Below are 16,270 nucleotides of genomic sequence, written 5' to 3' on the forward strand. Positions count from 1 at the left end.
TTTTATACACGCAAACCTTTGATAGATCCGGCCCAATGTCTTTTGATACAACACATGCCCATGTTAAAAAGTACAGCAAGCATATGTGGCTCTTGTTGCTTTAAATAGAATTTTGAAATAACTTTTTCTTTGAGATAAGAGTGACCATGCAGGCAAATAAATCTCCATATTGTTCATTTATATGTGCAAATTTAATAGAATAAATAAGAAAAAATATGTGGCCATGTTGCAAGTGATCTATAAAGATTGGTTACCCAAATGTGCAAACTGGTTTGGTTCTACCTTATTAAAATGAGACGACCACTTGTTTTTCTGGCATTTTAAGAGTGGTCATGAAAGAAAGAGGGGATTTTAGAATAGAAAATCCCTTTATCGTTCCACAATGGGGAAATTCTGGTGTTTACAGCAGCAAAAAGATTATAGAAACAAATGGTCACACAAATGTGGACCTTAGAAAAATGTGTAAGAATAACATAATAGTGAAGAGTTAAAAGATAAACAATCAAATCTTGTACTGTAAAGTGTTTTAACAATTTGCAACTGTGCACCTGGAGAATAAATCCCAATATACAGCTATGGACATTTTTTACAGTAATGGACATTTGAAAATAGCAGCAACATCAGAGATCTGCAAAATGAAAGCATGACATTTAACTGACTAAATGTCAGAAAAGTCCATGGCAGTAAAGTCCATGTCTGATAGTAGAAAATGCTCCAAACAGCTGAATTTACTTCTATCAACAATGTAGGCCCATAATAATTTGATAAAACATGACAGCTTTGTGTGGAACCTATAAAAGAACACTGGGAGATAAATTAAAACACTCTTGAGGTGAGCCCCTCAACGTCCCCTTATAGGCTGTGATTAATATTCTTTTTTAAATGAATATCCCTTCATATTTAAGTCGTTATTTTTGTATCTCGGTTTTATTGCAAAAAAAATGAAAAAATACATGCATTAATCCATGTCACCACCCACGCAGACTTTTTTTCTCCTCTAATATTATTCTGCTATTTTTATGTCCGTCATCCAAATATGTTAACATGCACCCAGAATCTGTATCCATCATCTGGTATTGTATTAATGCCTCCTTTGTGGCACCGGGGACCACAGAAATGAATGTGTCTGAGTTTTTACCGGACTTTTAAAGGATGCTAACACCGTGGCCTGCAGTTGAGTTTCTGATTTGAAAATATCTTTTTGATTGTTTTCAACATTTTATTTGCTGTCCACAAATTAATATGAATTGGTCATTAGAATATTATTTGCATATTGATAAAGCCACCTATTGTGTTGCCTTTTGAATTGTACAGGCAATCCCTTTGCACCTTCTTTAAAAAACTGTATGTGCCATCAAGTTTGCTCATGTTTTAATACATGCAAAGACACTTAAATTTGTTCCCCCAGAGCAACTTTAGATGAAATCTTTAAACAAAAAATTAAACATGTCATCTGAAGGCACTTTACAGTATATTAACTCAAATCATACAGATGGTTTAAATCATTCTTAGGAAGCCCTGCAGATTCAATTGAGTCATTGAGTTTAGTAACTTCATTCTGCCTTGATAATCATGTGCATCATTGTGGACAGTCTTTTGCATTTTGCCATTATATTAATAGTCATCCCTCACAGCAGGCAAACATCTACGACAATGTAGAGGAAAACTACCTTTTAATAGGAAGAAGTCTCCAGCAGAACCAGGTCCAGTGTGAATATTTTCTGCCGCAGGGGGTTTGTGAAGACAGAGGCAGACAGAAATGGAACAATAGAAGTGTAACAGGGTTTTACTGAGGAGGAACTGTGCATTGGCCTCCCTCACCTTAACCCTTTCACAAAACCCTTGTGCAGAGCACCTTGGTGAGCCAGAGCAAGATAGGACAACTCAATAATCCACAAGATATATTTGTTTCCTGCTCAAACAAACAAATGCAATGTTTTATCACCAAAAATTACCGCAGAGTCCAGTAAAAAATCTAAACTCTGCTGAATGCAAAGCTGAACGCATGCAACAATGGTAACTAAATCATTATCAATAGCCTACAATCACCATATCACAGCAGTAGTAAGTATGAGCAGGTGACACTATAATAGAGGGACACAGAGAGTCAAAATACAACTTGCAAATAAGAATGAGATTGAAACCAGTACAATAGAAACATGATTGCAATAGGCTCTTTCCAAGAGGCATTAGGGTGAGCAACTAAACCTAGGGCAAGTTTTCTTCCTAAAAGGCATTAGAAATCTGTGACAGCCTTAAGAGTAGTGATGTTATGAGATGAGCCAAGGCATGTGTTGAGCAGTTGAGGGGGCGTGTCTGTGAAATGTGTATCAAAGCTTGCCTCTTCATTTAGGAGAGGAGCTGAAATTGATTATGTCCAAAGCCTCGCTACCGCCACACCATGTGACCACTTCGGGAAGCGCTTTAGATTGCTTGTGAACATTTAGACCAAGGATTCAATCTAGATGTGGGAGTTTCGAGGAGAGTTGTGGTCAGTTGGATAGAGTTTAGATATATTCCAACAATAGATTGCTTGGAAAAACAACCAATCTAGTTTGTTAAAACAACTTTGTTAGATTAAGCAATATAATGATCCGAAACTGACCAAGCCACAGGTTTTGGTTGTAGTATTATTATTCAGTTCTATAACATTCTGAAAAAATGTTAGTGGTCACTGTGGTGTGGGCTATAGGAATGTGCCTTTTAAGGGTCATAGGTTCGAGACCTGGTCTTGGATTTTTAAAGTTTCTATGCTACTTAGTATTTTTGTTAAAGTGACCAATTTGTATTGGTTTGCCCTTTTACCAATGTAGATTGGATAAAAACACTACCAAATTAGATTGGTTGTTTCAACCAAAAGATTGATTGTACACTTAACTTCAGACCAGATTAACTGTGGAAAAAATATTATTTTTCAAAAAGATGAATAATACATTTCATTTTGCACATCATTTCCCAAGTTCCACAAGCACTTTTAATTCAATTCAATTCAGTTTATTTATATAGCGCCAGTTCACAACACATGTCATCTCAAGGGACTTTACAGTTCACCAGATCATACAGTCAATTTGATTCAAAGTTGTCTATCTAAAGAAAACCAGTTGAAGCTCATTGACTCGAATGCAATCCCTCATACTGAGCATGCTTGTAGCGACAGTGGAGAGGAAAAAGTCCCTTTTAACAGGAAGAAACCTCCAGCAGAACCAGGCTCAGTGTGAGCCATCTGCCGAGGCCAACTGGGGTTCAAGGAGACAGAAGCAGAGATACAAAAAGCAGCTGTAACTTCCATGTCAGAGGATGAAGAAAGCACATTCAGCCAGTCACAGTCAGAGAACAAGGACTACACTGGAAAACAGGCTGATCTCCAACAACTATACACAAGGGTGTTGATGGCAGCAGCAGCACTGATATTTCTCTCCAGGATGGAGTCACAGCCAAACAGACCAGATGAAGCTACTATGAGAAAAAGCAGAGAGAGCATAAGGTTAGAGATTCAACTAACAGATTCTGCAGAGGGGGAGAATAGAGATAGAATGAAGCAGAATGATGAAAAAGGGGTCCCTATGTCCTCCAGAAGTCTAAGCCTATAGCAGCATAACTATAGAGATTGCTCCTTTTATAGACGTCTTCTTATATATATATATATATATATATATATATATATATATATATATATATATATATATATATATATATGTCTTATGTCACTAAAATGACTAAAAACAAGCAGTGTACCTTAAAAGATTGTTATTTTCTAAGTCAAATTTAGACACAAAAAACATACAAAATATTTTATTATAAACATCAATTATGAACACATTCAAAGGGACTTTAATAAAAAAAGAAAAACTATTGAAAACCTCAGATGATATTGCTAACTATAGTTATGCACTGCGCCTGTAGGTGGTGTTATGTTCACATGAAGCTCCATGAAATGTGTGATTTGTTGAACCAATTTGGCCACATGCTTTAATGCCTCATGAGGCTTCATCTCAGCATCACTATTTAAGAGTGAAATTCAATTGTGCACACCATTTAATCTTACTAGTCTGTCCGTTTGTCACCCTGGTCATTCTCAGATTGGCCTAAGACAAAGATCTGATCCAGCATTTTAGAGTGGTGTCAGTTGGCGCAGTTCTAAGCAGTTGTGGTCCAAGGGGACATGGTTATGGAAGCCTTGTTCCATAAGCACTTTCTATGTTAGAGAAGGTAATGGAAACGTTGTTTCTTTCTAAAAAAAAGTAAGTCTAGTAGTTCAGCTGACAGCCTATCTGCCATCATGGGGCACCCGGGGAGCAGTGTGAGGTTAAGGGTCTTCCTCAAAAACCTAGAGTGGCAGTCTGTGGGTGTGGGGCTCAAACTCAGAACCTCAGGATTCCAAGCTCTATGCCCTAACCACTAGGCCGCCACTCCCCCTACAATACATACAAGTTTTTCATATCTTCATTTTTTTGGTGTCTGCAAGTTGCATCTTGACTGCAGCATGATTGGAATTTAAACTGTTAAAAGTTTTTCAACAATCAGATAATTCAATATAATGAACTCTATGCTGAATTACATCATTTGAGGTTTAGAGATCAATGCAGTGTGTGATCATTGTGGGTAAGACAGAGGTATGGGGCAATCATGTTTACATCTTTGAAAAGGTATTAATCTACAAGAGACTGGTGAGGACGTCACCTGATCTATACTCATTGTTTGTAATGTCTGCAAGGACTTTATTATAGCGTTTTATCTAGCAACACTAATAGTCCTAATTCTGCATTACACTCCACAATGTTTAATTTTATTTATTGGACTTCATTTTACTCCTAATTTTAACCCCTTTTAAAATCTATACTCTGACTTGCACTCATCAAGGCAGCTTATCAGGGGCAGCAATCTCAGCAGAGGCTCTAGACTTCCATACCACCAGACACCCCCTGCAGCTTTGCTACGGGAAGCTCAAGGTGCTCTCTGGGCTGCTGACAGACATAGTCCATCCAGTGTGTCCTGGGTTGTCCCCTGGGCCTTTTCCTGGTGGGTTGTGTCTGGAACACCTCCAGAGGGAGGCATTGAGGGAGAGGAGTCACTTTAGCTGACTCCTCTCAATTGGAAGGATGTTCTTTCGATCATGATCCAGATTTCACGATCACAGTTGAGGATAGGAACGTAGACTGACCTGTAAATCTAGATCTCCGCCTTTTTGCTCAGCTCTCTGTTCACCACAACAGATGCAGCCTCACTTATCGATCTGTTGATCTTCAGCTTCATTCTCACCTCAAAAAATACAACTGATGCTGTCTAATTAGTTATTGCAGATCAGTGTGTCTGGCTGCATTCGTTTATCACTTATGTGGCAGTTTCTAATGTAGCTTTATACTTGTGCTGCACTTTAAACCTTTCGTCAAAACAAGCCATCAGCCAAAAAAAAACAAAAATAGTGTTTTTGTTCCAGAAACTATCTAGTACAAAATTAATTAATACAAAAAGCATATGACTCGACAGCAAAACTAGCAAGATGTTTTTTTCATCCAGATTGAAAGACCAGGTAAAGAGAAGGAAAAGATAACCAAGAGGCCTGTGGTAGCTTGGAAAGAGGTTGTTGAGTTTTACAGTTCAGGTTGGTTAATCTGTGTAGTCCTGTTGCTTTGGAAGACAAACTAGAATAAAGCTGCAGTTAAAAAAAAACATAAGAAGACTCATGTAGAGTTTGTCACAATACATGTTGTACTGTCAAGTTGGAGAACTTGTTAAACACTGCAAAAAATCAAAATCTTGATAAGTAATTTTTTCTTAAAATAAGTGCATTTGTCCTTGAATTGTGGAGATAAAAGTGACATCTTGCCAATGGAACAAGACAATTTAGATTTGAAATAAGAAAACACAATTGCATTGTCTTATTTCAAGTGAATATCATCTAATTATCTTATTTTAAGAGTAAAAAAACAGATTTCATTGGCAAACGATCTCATTTACCCACTCAAATCAATGGTAAATACACTTAATTTAAGAAATGTTTACTTATTTCTAGATCGTTTTTCCAGTGAAGGTGTTTACATATTAATGGAGATTTCCCTGCTGGCTAGAATCTAATTGAAATTCCTCTGGAAAACTTAAGAACAAATATTTATAAACCCTGTCTTAAAGCCCACCAAAGACTGAGATTTTTTGCAAATAAAAAGGGAAAAATTAAAAGCAGGCTGGTAGAGGCAACAAAAAAGAGACACATAATGCAAATTTCAACCTAAGATTTTTAGATAAGTTACTTAAACTGATGATTTAAGATTTATATTTCAGAAAATGCTTCATAATTCTGATCTATTTCATTTCTGTCACATGAAACCCCAATAAAATACATTGAAATATAGAGTTTTCAAGTGATAAAATGTATAATGTTCAAAGACTATGGTAACTTCCAGAGGCACTGTATAGTATTAATGCTAGAATATTTAATATAGCAGTATGGGATTTAAAAAAACATTTGCTTCTTGATAACAATGAACCTCTCCCTATGTTCAGGCATGCAAATTAACATGCGATAGAAAATGGAATCATTTATAATGTCAAGAAAAAATTCACTGACTCATTAACATAACATGGTATCCTGGTCTGTCTTTGAGAGTAAAAGATGCAGACATGTATTTGGTCCTAATGATATGACAGTTAACAGATTTATGTGCTCCAGCCTGTGTTGGATCATAGATGCACAGTCACCTCCAGCAGGAAGCAGAATTGGGCTGTCACTCAAATAGACAACCGTGAAAGGGCACAGAGCCCTGAAGGATATATTAATAAATAAAATACAGCTCAGGGGTAAACACACACACACACACACAGTACAAAGTCTGCCAAAACAGAGACGGCCCAACATCCTCTAAACCAGCTGTTGTGCATCAGTCGCTTCTATAATCGACAGACACATTTTCTCTCCTTTAAAACCAATTGGAGTTGGTTTACGATTCATCCTTGTTTGTCCAGAGGAAACTAAGAGGGTTGTACAAGTATGGAAGAGGACTAAAACATTTGGAGCTCAAAATCCACTTTTATCAGCATTCAATAATCAGCACACTTAGATCAGTAAATATAGATTTTGCTTGGGATTAAGATACAAGCTTTGAATGCAGTAGTACCATTACCCTAATTAAAGTTTTAAAAATGACCCAGTTTACAGTATCTTGCATAGGTGATGGATCTCAGTGTCAAGTGCATTGTTCCTTTCACTCTTTTACTGTCATGATTGTGATCTAGCACCACATTTTGTCCTGATCCTTTTTCCAATATCAAGTCCCTTCCATTTTCACTCTCACCTCTCCTTATTGTGTCCTTTTCACTATTCCCCTGATTTGCACTTGAAATCAATAGATGAAGATCTTATGGTGTTTGTTAATTTTCAATAAAGTTATGTGTGGATGTAAATATTTTTTTTTAATTGAGTATCAGGGAAGTTCAAACACAGAAATTGAAATAAAATAAGCGACTCTTTACTTAATGATTTTATTCCCTCTAATACTATTTGTCTTTGTGCACTGATTAGATATTAAGCAAATAAAAAATACATTTATGTGTTTGCTGAAGTATCTCTTATCTACACCATGGCTTATCATTGCATCTGTGTGATTCATTTTTCCTCTGCAGGAGGTGTTCACACCAGAGTGTAGATTTAAGGAGTCAGTTTTTGAAAACTACTACGTGATCTACTCGTCGACTGTGTACCGGCAGCAAGAGTCGGGCAGAGCATGGTTTCTCGGTCTCACAAAGGAGGGACAAGTCATGAAAGGCAATCGGGTCAAGAAAACTAAGCCTTCATCTCACTTTGTGCCCAGGCCTATTGAAGGTATGAAAATGTTTAAAGCAAAGCTATAAACTCTTAGCTTGTTTTAAATGTACATTTTTAGTAAGTCATTTAAACTATAGCAGTTTTTGGTCTAAACTGTCCTTTTAGAGCAGAGGTCACGCATTAGCGGATCTGGACCCACCTGCTGGGTAATCCGGACCCAAGCTGATTTAAAATATTTATAAATTACCACATGTCCGATGACAGTGTCTAACTTCACTTGCCCCCCTTCTTCCGTTAATTTGGTAGAGCCCTTCGGAGCGGCTACATGCGATACAAATTAGCCAATGAGCTTTGTTAGTCTGGGTCACTGCTGCCAGCCACTTTTAGACATAGCAGGCAAACCTATGGCAAGCCGGGCGATGGGAAAGAAGGAAATAACTTTTTTATTTATGCATAACATGGATGCATAAACACATCATTTTATTTCTGTGTTAAATTCTGTTTAAAGTAAGAGATTATCATTAAAAATGTCTCTGGAGCTTTACTGGTTGATGATTTTCTTTATTCTGACCCCACTGATTTTTAATTGGTTACCCCTGTCTTAGAGGATTATAAGAGAATTAGTGCACTCTGATTATTAAAATAGCTCCATCCATAAATACTGTTTGCAGTTCCCAGAAAACACTAAGCTCAGATTACATGTGAGCCTGAGAGTTGTTGAAAATATGTCATCCCTTTTTCCCTATAAAGCTCTAAATGAAACAGGGCTTTTTTTTTTCTTCACTGATGTTTATTTGACTAACTTACGATACATTTTTTTCTCATCTAGCAGGATGACACTTGCCAATGTACTGCCAAAAACTGTATTGAAAATAAATACATCTACTTACAGGATCCCTACATGGGCATTACCAGTCTGTGTAAAAACATTTTCAAAGACTAAAGTATGAAAAAAGACTTTTTCACAGAAAATGACGTGTAGACACTTTAAATTTATTTAGATTTAATTATATAATTTTTTCCATATAATTTATCCTTTAAAAATAAAGTTTTAAACCGAATGTGTGGTACATAAACTGAGCATTATCAAAGTGGGTTCAGAAGCCAAACAAAGCTTTGAGCCACGTTTTTATTTTTAGCAGAATAAAAATATCAAAGTTCCCAAACTTTGTTTTGTAAAATCATTTCAGATTTGGTAAGTCAGATATCAGACATGTTTAACTGAAACAGGTCTAATTTAAATCACCCTTAATGAACCCTTTACCAAATTAAAAGCCAACACCACTCTCAAGCTGTTTAATCATTTGTCTAGAAGTTAGAAGTCCCTTTCACAGCGTTCCGTTCTGAACAAATGTCAGAATTCTATTTTTGTTTCACAAACAATAATTGTGAAACAAAAATAGTTATAAAATATATGGTTGCAGAAGTATTTTAGAGAACCCTTATTCATATGCTAATTTGAACTTTGAAAATATCACAAATTTTAAGGCCTTAAAATGCTCTTTTTAAGGTTCCAAAACTATGTTAAGAAAAAAACAAGCTTTCGGACAGAGTGGTCATAATAGCTGTTTCGACAAAGCTTTACTAAGTCTTATCAGCTGTTTGTGTTTCTGTCAGGGGATCGGTCTTATCATGAGAACTTGTCAAGCAGTGTGATTATAGAAAAATGCTGACATTGTCCTTGTTCCCTCTTCTTTTCCCTCTCAGCCCAGTATAATTATCCCAGCCTCACACCTGACCTTGTCCATGTCTGCACACCCATCTCTTCAATCTACTCCAGTCCCCTTCTGATCACCTCCTATCTTTGTCCTTTTCTTTTCTCCTATTTGTTTGCATCTCTGCCACAGTTTGTATGTACCGGGAGCCATCGCTGCATGAGATAGAGGACAAGCACCGCTCCAGAAAGAGCTCAGGGACTCCCACCATGAACGGAGGGAAAGCTGTCAATCAAGATTCCACATAGCACCAGTTACAGGGATTTCCAGTAGGGGGTTGGGGTGAGGGATGTTGGGTTGGCATCTTCCTGACTTAGGGGGAAGGGGCCAAGATAAAGAAAAAAAAAAAACTTCACCATTCCCCCTGAGATTTCTGCCCCTCCATACTCTTTTTAAACAAAAGAGGGTGTGGAACAGCTGCAAGGAGCTATAACTGTACAACCAAGAAAACAAGAACAAAACTGAACTCTTGCCTGTGAAAATGTTTTAGATATATATATAAATATATATATTCTTGACCAACATTTTATGCAAAACTGATAAAAAAAAGGCTGTGAAAACAAAGGAAATATGTTCTCTCTTCACATATATACAAATATGTCATTTTTATTTTAAGTTGTGAAAAAAGCTTTAATACATGTTGAGTTTTCATTCAAAACCCTTTTCCTACACATTGCTGCACTTTAATGGATTATTGGGTTAAATTTGTAAATGATATCCTCAGCATTTATCATTATAACTCTCATTACTGATTTACTGAGTGGAATTCAATATCAGTGACAGTAATAGTGGTTCGTTTATGGGGTTTTTTCTGTTACGTTTTTTTTTTTCATATATCATCTTCAATGGAAGATCAAAGGTTAAGGTTGAAAGTTATCAATGGTAGGATGTTATTTACTCAGGTGTGTACTGTAAGTTAGACCAATGTGACTCAGAGGGGATGAACTTCCCTGTGTTATCCTGCTGCTGCAGGATAGAAATACATTAAGCAATATCATAAAGGGCAATTTGGGATGTTTTAAAAGGAATGTAATAATGAGCTAAGATCACATTGCTGCTCTCTACAAATGACCCACAAAGGAAGTTGCATAAGTGGGTAAATATTATCTATCTTGGTACAGTTTTATACGATAGCAAAGATTGTCAATTTTTGTGCAGACACGAGCAAACTGTGCAAAATAGAATAAAATAAGTTGCTCTCCAAAAGCTGAAATGCCAGTAATGACCAGCATCGATATTTTGAGCCATTGCTGCTAAAAGGTTACTATATATTTGCACCTCAAGAGATACTGTTAGCTGTAAGAAACCACAAAATATAATTATATTAAGAACTACTTGGAGATGGAGAAATCAAGAAGTATTCTTTGACGGAAGATGTGATCTTGCTTTGTTAGGATGAAAGAGAAGCTGTCAAGAATGTTATGATCCACAATCTCTTTTATGTTTATTATGAAATTATTAGTGATCTTTTATTATTGTTGGACAGGATGCCTGACTGTTGGATAATTCACTGCTAAAATTTCAACACCATTATATCTGCTTTTCCATCACGCTGAAAGCTAAAAGTTCGATTGAGTAACGATCCATGAAAGGAGCTATTCACTGTATCATGAAGAAGAGTTTATTTTTCATAAATCTACACTCTTACAGGGCTGTTTAAACTTGCCGATTTGACTGGTACACCTCATCCTGTGTAGTTTGCTACACTCATTCCTAGCCTCCTTTTGAGTTTATCTATCTCAGGAAGTCTCCCAGCTGTTTCAGTCATGGAATCGGACTTAAAAGATGGCTGCTTAATGCTCCAGGTCACATTGCACAAAGCCTGGCGTTTTGGCATGGAGGTGGCCCTAACCGTGTTAGGAAGGCGAGACAAAGAAAACAGACAAAGCATGACCATCGCATGACTGTAATAGTTTCTTTTAAGTTTTATGTGATTCTAAAAACAGAACAACAGTTTGACTTCTGGGAGCATTTGTCCAAACATTTTATATGCAATGTTGATTTCTGTATTTTAGTGTAGTTTATATATATATATATATATATATATATATATATATATATATATATATATATATATATATATATATATATATATATGTCTACTACTGTACATTTGGGTGGAAACCATTGATTGCCATGTTGGTAGTTTGTACAGTAAATAGCACACATTCAGCTGCACAGAGCAAACAGCAGTGGTTGTATAAGCAATGTGACTAAGGAGGGTCTTCCACTTGGACTCCAGGCTCACAACTGATGCCTGCAAGAGCTAATGGTAGATTAGTTCAACTTCCACTTCACCTCCTGCAATACTGCATTACTGTGAAACGTACATTACATATTAATGTGATACTGAAAGTCAAAAGGCAAGACCAGCATATAAGTATCTTTTTATAGACGTTTATATTGTATAAATGAGAAATATATGGAGTTAACACAGTGCATGAGTTGTACATTGTCAGCTGACAGAGTTTGAAAATGAATGAAGTGGGTTAGGAGGTGAAAAACAGCAAAGCACTTTTTGGTGGGTTTATTGATGTGCGATAAGGGGGCAAAGACTTTGGTTTTTTGAATTATTAATTCAAATTTAATATTTTTATGTTTTGCAGATGATTTCACTGCAATCAAACACCCATGTATGCATTATGAATTGTGAGATTACAAAAAATATGCATTGATTATAAAATTCAGAATGAAGTTAGTGGTTGTTTAAGAATAAAGATTATGTTATCAAAAAAATGCCCTGTGAGTGACTGAATCAGTGAGTCGCTGGTAATGTATCACTGTAACATTTATGCCAAATATAGTCCTGAAAATGTTGACTGATCCAAAATATGCAGTAAGACACTAAACCTCAAAACTCTCCTCCACTGGAAGTTTGACTTCTGAGATCAGCTTTGCATCGCTGTTTAGGATTGAATTGGGACACAAGTTAGCAGTGCAAGACGTCGTTGTCACTGAAAAGAAGATATAGAACGTAAACTGGCACTTCAAAAGTGATACAGAAAAAGACAGAACAAGGTAAGAGAAACACTTGACTGGCAGTTTAATTCCACACACATTTCACTTGTCTGCACATCACCAGCCAAGTGCAGATGGTATAGCTCCGTCTTTTAGACAAAATTTGATCACAAATGATGTGCTGACCTTGCTCAGGCTGGAAAACATCACTACGTAGTCAGAGTAATATAACAGCCAACCAGCCAGGTAATGGCAACAGTCAAAATCAAGCTATAGTTCTTCCATCACATAAATGCAGCACAAACCCTGGGCTTCACTTTTGATTTATTTCTTTTGATTTTTTTTTGTTTGTTTTAAGACACTCAAGAGAAAAACTGTCACACAAAATAGAGCTTTTATTGACAAACAGCAAACTTGAACTGTTCTCACCTAGTATGGAACATCCATTTTATGTCTAAACAGGCTATTAAAGTACAAATTAGAAAAAAACTTATTTAGATGTCTAACCAATAATACACGGTCATGTTTCCTCTATTATTGGAAACTGCACATAAAATTTACCCTGAAGCACAGCAACTTGTTTTAAATGTTGTTTAGAATGCACACTTTTTATAAGGACATCATGGTACATACAGTTTGTTACCTCCATCATTTACAAGGACGGATTCATCTTCTCACTAGCCCTTTAATCCAATGTGTCATTTTGGGATGGCTCTCCTTTCCCCTTAATTCTCTGTTGTCATGGAAACAGACCTTTCGTGTCTTCTGCAAGGAGAAAACGGAGGAGTAGGAGGATGAATGCTCCCCTGGCTTTTCGGACGTCTCCTGTATTCTCCCCTGCATGTTGAAGAACAGCAGGAGTGTGTGTGCATGCACGTGTGTGTATGTGAAGAAGTTCTATTTCAGAGTTTCCCTAGGTCACAGCAAAGAGGATAGTATAGAACAAGCCTGCAACCTGCAGCAAGAAATGTCTGCTCCCAATGAGAAAAACACAAAGTGAAAAAGGTTTACAGGTAAAGAGAAAAAGGAGCTGCTGAAGCTTTTTCAATTAGTTATTTTTATCATGTGGCTTAAAGGGTTTCCTGCCTTCAAGTGTACTGGTTTTTGACAATTATTCAAATCTGCATTGCATGATTCTTCATATTCATTACTTGCGACTAACATTTTCTGTTGATGTCACAGTTTTAAACAAGTAGCTTAGCGTTATCCATATTATATTATTACCACAACAAATTTAGAAATAAATGCAACAAAATCATTTGCACTCTATAATCTGTTTATAAAATTATAAATTTTAGGAATAGCCATAGATTTATGAAAATCCGATTGAGCTCTTGTATTTTTTGTGAAATTAATCGGGTAGATTTGACCCTACTTGACCTAAGGTTAGTCCTCACTGTTTAAGATAAATCTGAAAGACCCACCCTCACCTCTAGAGGAGGACACCCACTTATCCTCCTCCAAAGAATCTTACACTAACTGGAGACAAATGTCCCAGTGAAGCTTACTGGAGTGGGATGGATTTAAAATTAAATATAGAGGTAAATAAGAACTAAACTATAAGGTGGCTCTAGAAATAAGACCCTTTGAAATATGAAGATAAATGACGAAGGTTATAGGGGAACTAAAAATCTAATTTAAACATGTTAATTCAATTCCTAGGGAGTTTATTTCAACACTTTTAAAGTGTCTGTATTGGTCAGCAATAGATCGCGTTACACATTTCAAATAGTTGCAACTCAACACTAATCAAATGTTAACTCTACAGTCTAGTGTTGACCATTCACCCATTCATTCTGGTGAGCTACATTGTAACCACAGTTTCCCAGGGGCATACTGAAAGAAGCGAGGCTGCCGTACACAGACAGGCTGGTTTATATGCTGCACAGTGGCATAATTTGTAGTACTCTTACCTTGTAGCAAGTAAGGGGTTCAATTCTTTTTGTGTGGAATTTGCATGTTCTCCCTGTGCATGTGTAGTTTCTTTCGAGGTATTCCGACTTCCTTCCATAGTCAAAAAAACATGACTGTCAGGTTAATTAGGGGCAGCAACTCTTTGGAGGAATTCATTCAGTTTAATTAGACTAGACAAGTGTTAAATTTAAACCACATTCTTAACATACAATGCCAGCACTGATAACCTAACCAATTTGATTTTGCTTTGTATCATAAAAACAGCCAGAATCACCATAGCTTCAGCAAGAAGACCCTACAGTATGAATTGACTCAAAGAGGGAGGTAAAACCGATTCACTTTAAAGTCAAAGCACGTTCCTTTTTCTCGCTGACATCTGCTCAGGAACCAAAAACGTATTTCCCCTTGATGTGCTTCCTTATTGTCAGCAGAATAAATTCTTAGCTGATTGCTGGTAAAAACTCTCAGTCATTCTTGAGTCTTAGTAGAAGATCTTTATATCTTTATATCTGATGGCAACTTTGGAACTTGACAAGACAATCAGGATATCAAATGGCAAGAAATACTTGGAAAAAATCACTCTTCATCAGTTTTGTGGTTCCACCGAACTTTATATTCTTATTTTTCTGTAAAGCAACTGTGCCAACAGTGGGATTTTACATGTCTTTGCTGAAAGCTGACAGATTTGCTCTTTTACAGGTTAAGAGACATAAATGTATTAGTTTACCAGGTAAGAAATTCTTCCATAACTAATTTCCAAATTAAGAATTTTGCAAAAAAATTGAATGGATATTGAATTCTGGACTAAAACTGGAGGATGTATTTGTTAATATACCTATACATGCGGTTTTTGTCCCCTAGACCTGTGAGTGTGCAGATGAGAATAATAAAAATAGTAAAATTCCATTGCTTCCTTTTTTCTTTTTTTTTTTTAGAGTTTTTTTGTTTTGGAAATGTGCCTGTCTTTGCCTCTGGGACTCAACTTGGAACTTTGTCTCTCATTCTTCATGCCAGTGAATGAGGAAACTCCTACTTCGAAGTAGGGTGTTCAGTGCTACTCATTAAAAATAATTAGCCTGTGTTTAATTAAGACTCAGTTATGCTCCTTTGATGTAGCTGGGTCGTTATTTTCAATCCAAATGCCTGGGAGTCATAATAAAAGCCTGAATGAAATGAGCTTTCACATTTAAAAGGGCTGAATCTAAACCTGTTGTCTCCACTGGTTCATCTTATACAATAAAGAGGCTGCTGCATGAGATTTCTAACGCTCTCTGTCTTATAACAAGCTGCATATCTCAGTTCTATGTGCTATTAAGTTATTAAAGGTGGTTCATAGCACGTGTTGGATGTGCTTCCTGTCACAGGAAAATTGTTTGGTTGATTCTCTATGGCCAAGGGAGGGAATGGATGCAAATCTTTGGCTCGGGTTATTCTCCAACATGGTCGCTTTAATAATTTCCTCTCTCATCTCCTCGCTTATCCTCTTTATGTCTCATCCCATCTCTTCCTCTGCTTTCTCACTCTCCTAATCTCTATTCCCTGTCCACCCTCACAAACTCATCAATCTTGTCTTCTTTTTCAGTGGTTGCATGCATTCTACTTCGACTTTTACCTCCAGTGTTTTCCCAGCAGTAAATCTGCTTAAAGTTGATGAATTTCCATTTCACATGCATGCACGGTACAGACATGCCATACATCAAGGCATTTTTCCAAAAGAAATTCCTAATGGGTATTATTTTCTGCTGAGCTTCATAAATGTACTGCATTTATTGTTAGAGCAAGAATAATTGATGTTATGAGTTTCATACAGACACAAACTCACAAATATGGTAATGCTAGAGCAATATTAAAAAAGATGTTTTAATATACATCTACATGTGATTGGTCATTTTTATAACATTGGTCATTTTTATAACAGATGCAC

At 36.5% G+C, this 16,270-nt stretch overlaps 1 protein-coding gene across 3 annotated transcripts in view; it reads left to right on the forward strand.

Moving 5' to 3' along the window:
* LOC107083782 (fibroblast growth factor 12) overlaps window positions 1–10,504 on the forward strand; it is a 49,418-nt gene extending 38,914 nt beyond the window's left edge. For all 3 annotated transcript variants that reach the window (XM_015373247.1, XM_015373246.1, XM_015373245.1), the window contains 2 exons: window positions 7,618–7,816; window positions 9,607–10,504. In XM_015373247.1, the coding sequence (XP_015228733.1) occupies window positions 7,618–7,816; window positions 9,607–9,722 (315 nt within the window). In that variant the 3' untranslated portion in view covers window positions 9,723–10,504. The remainder of the gene's footprint in view (window positions 1–7,617; window positions 7,817–9,606) is intronic.
* The last annotated feature ends 5,766 nt before the right edge of the window (window positions 10,505–16,270 follow it).

Source organism: Cyprinodon variegatus, unplaced genomic scaffold (assembly GCF_000732505.1).
Source record: "Cyprinodon variegatus isolate N-32 unplaced genomic scaffold, C_variegatus-1.0 Scaffold83, whole genome shotgun sequence".
Lineage (NCBI taxonomy): Eukaryota > Metazoa > Chordata > Actinopteri > Cyprinodontiformes > Cyprinodontidae > Cyprinodon > Cyprinodon variegatus.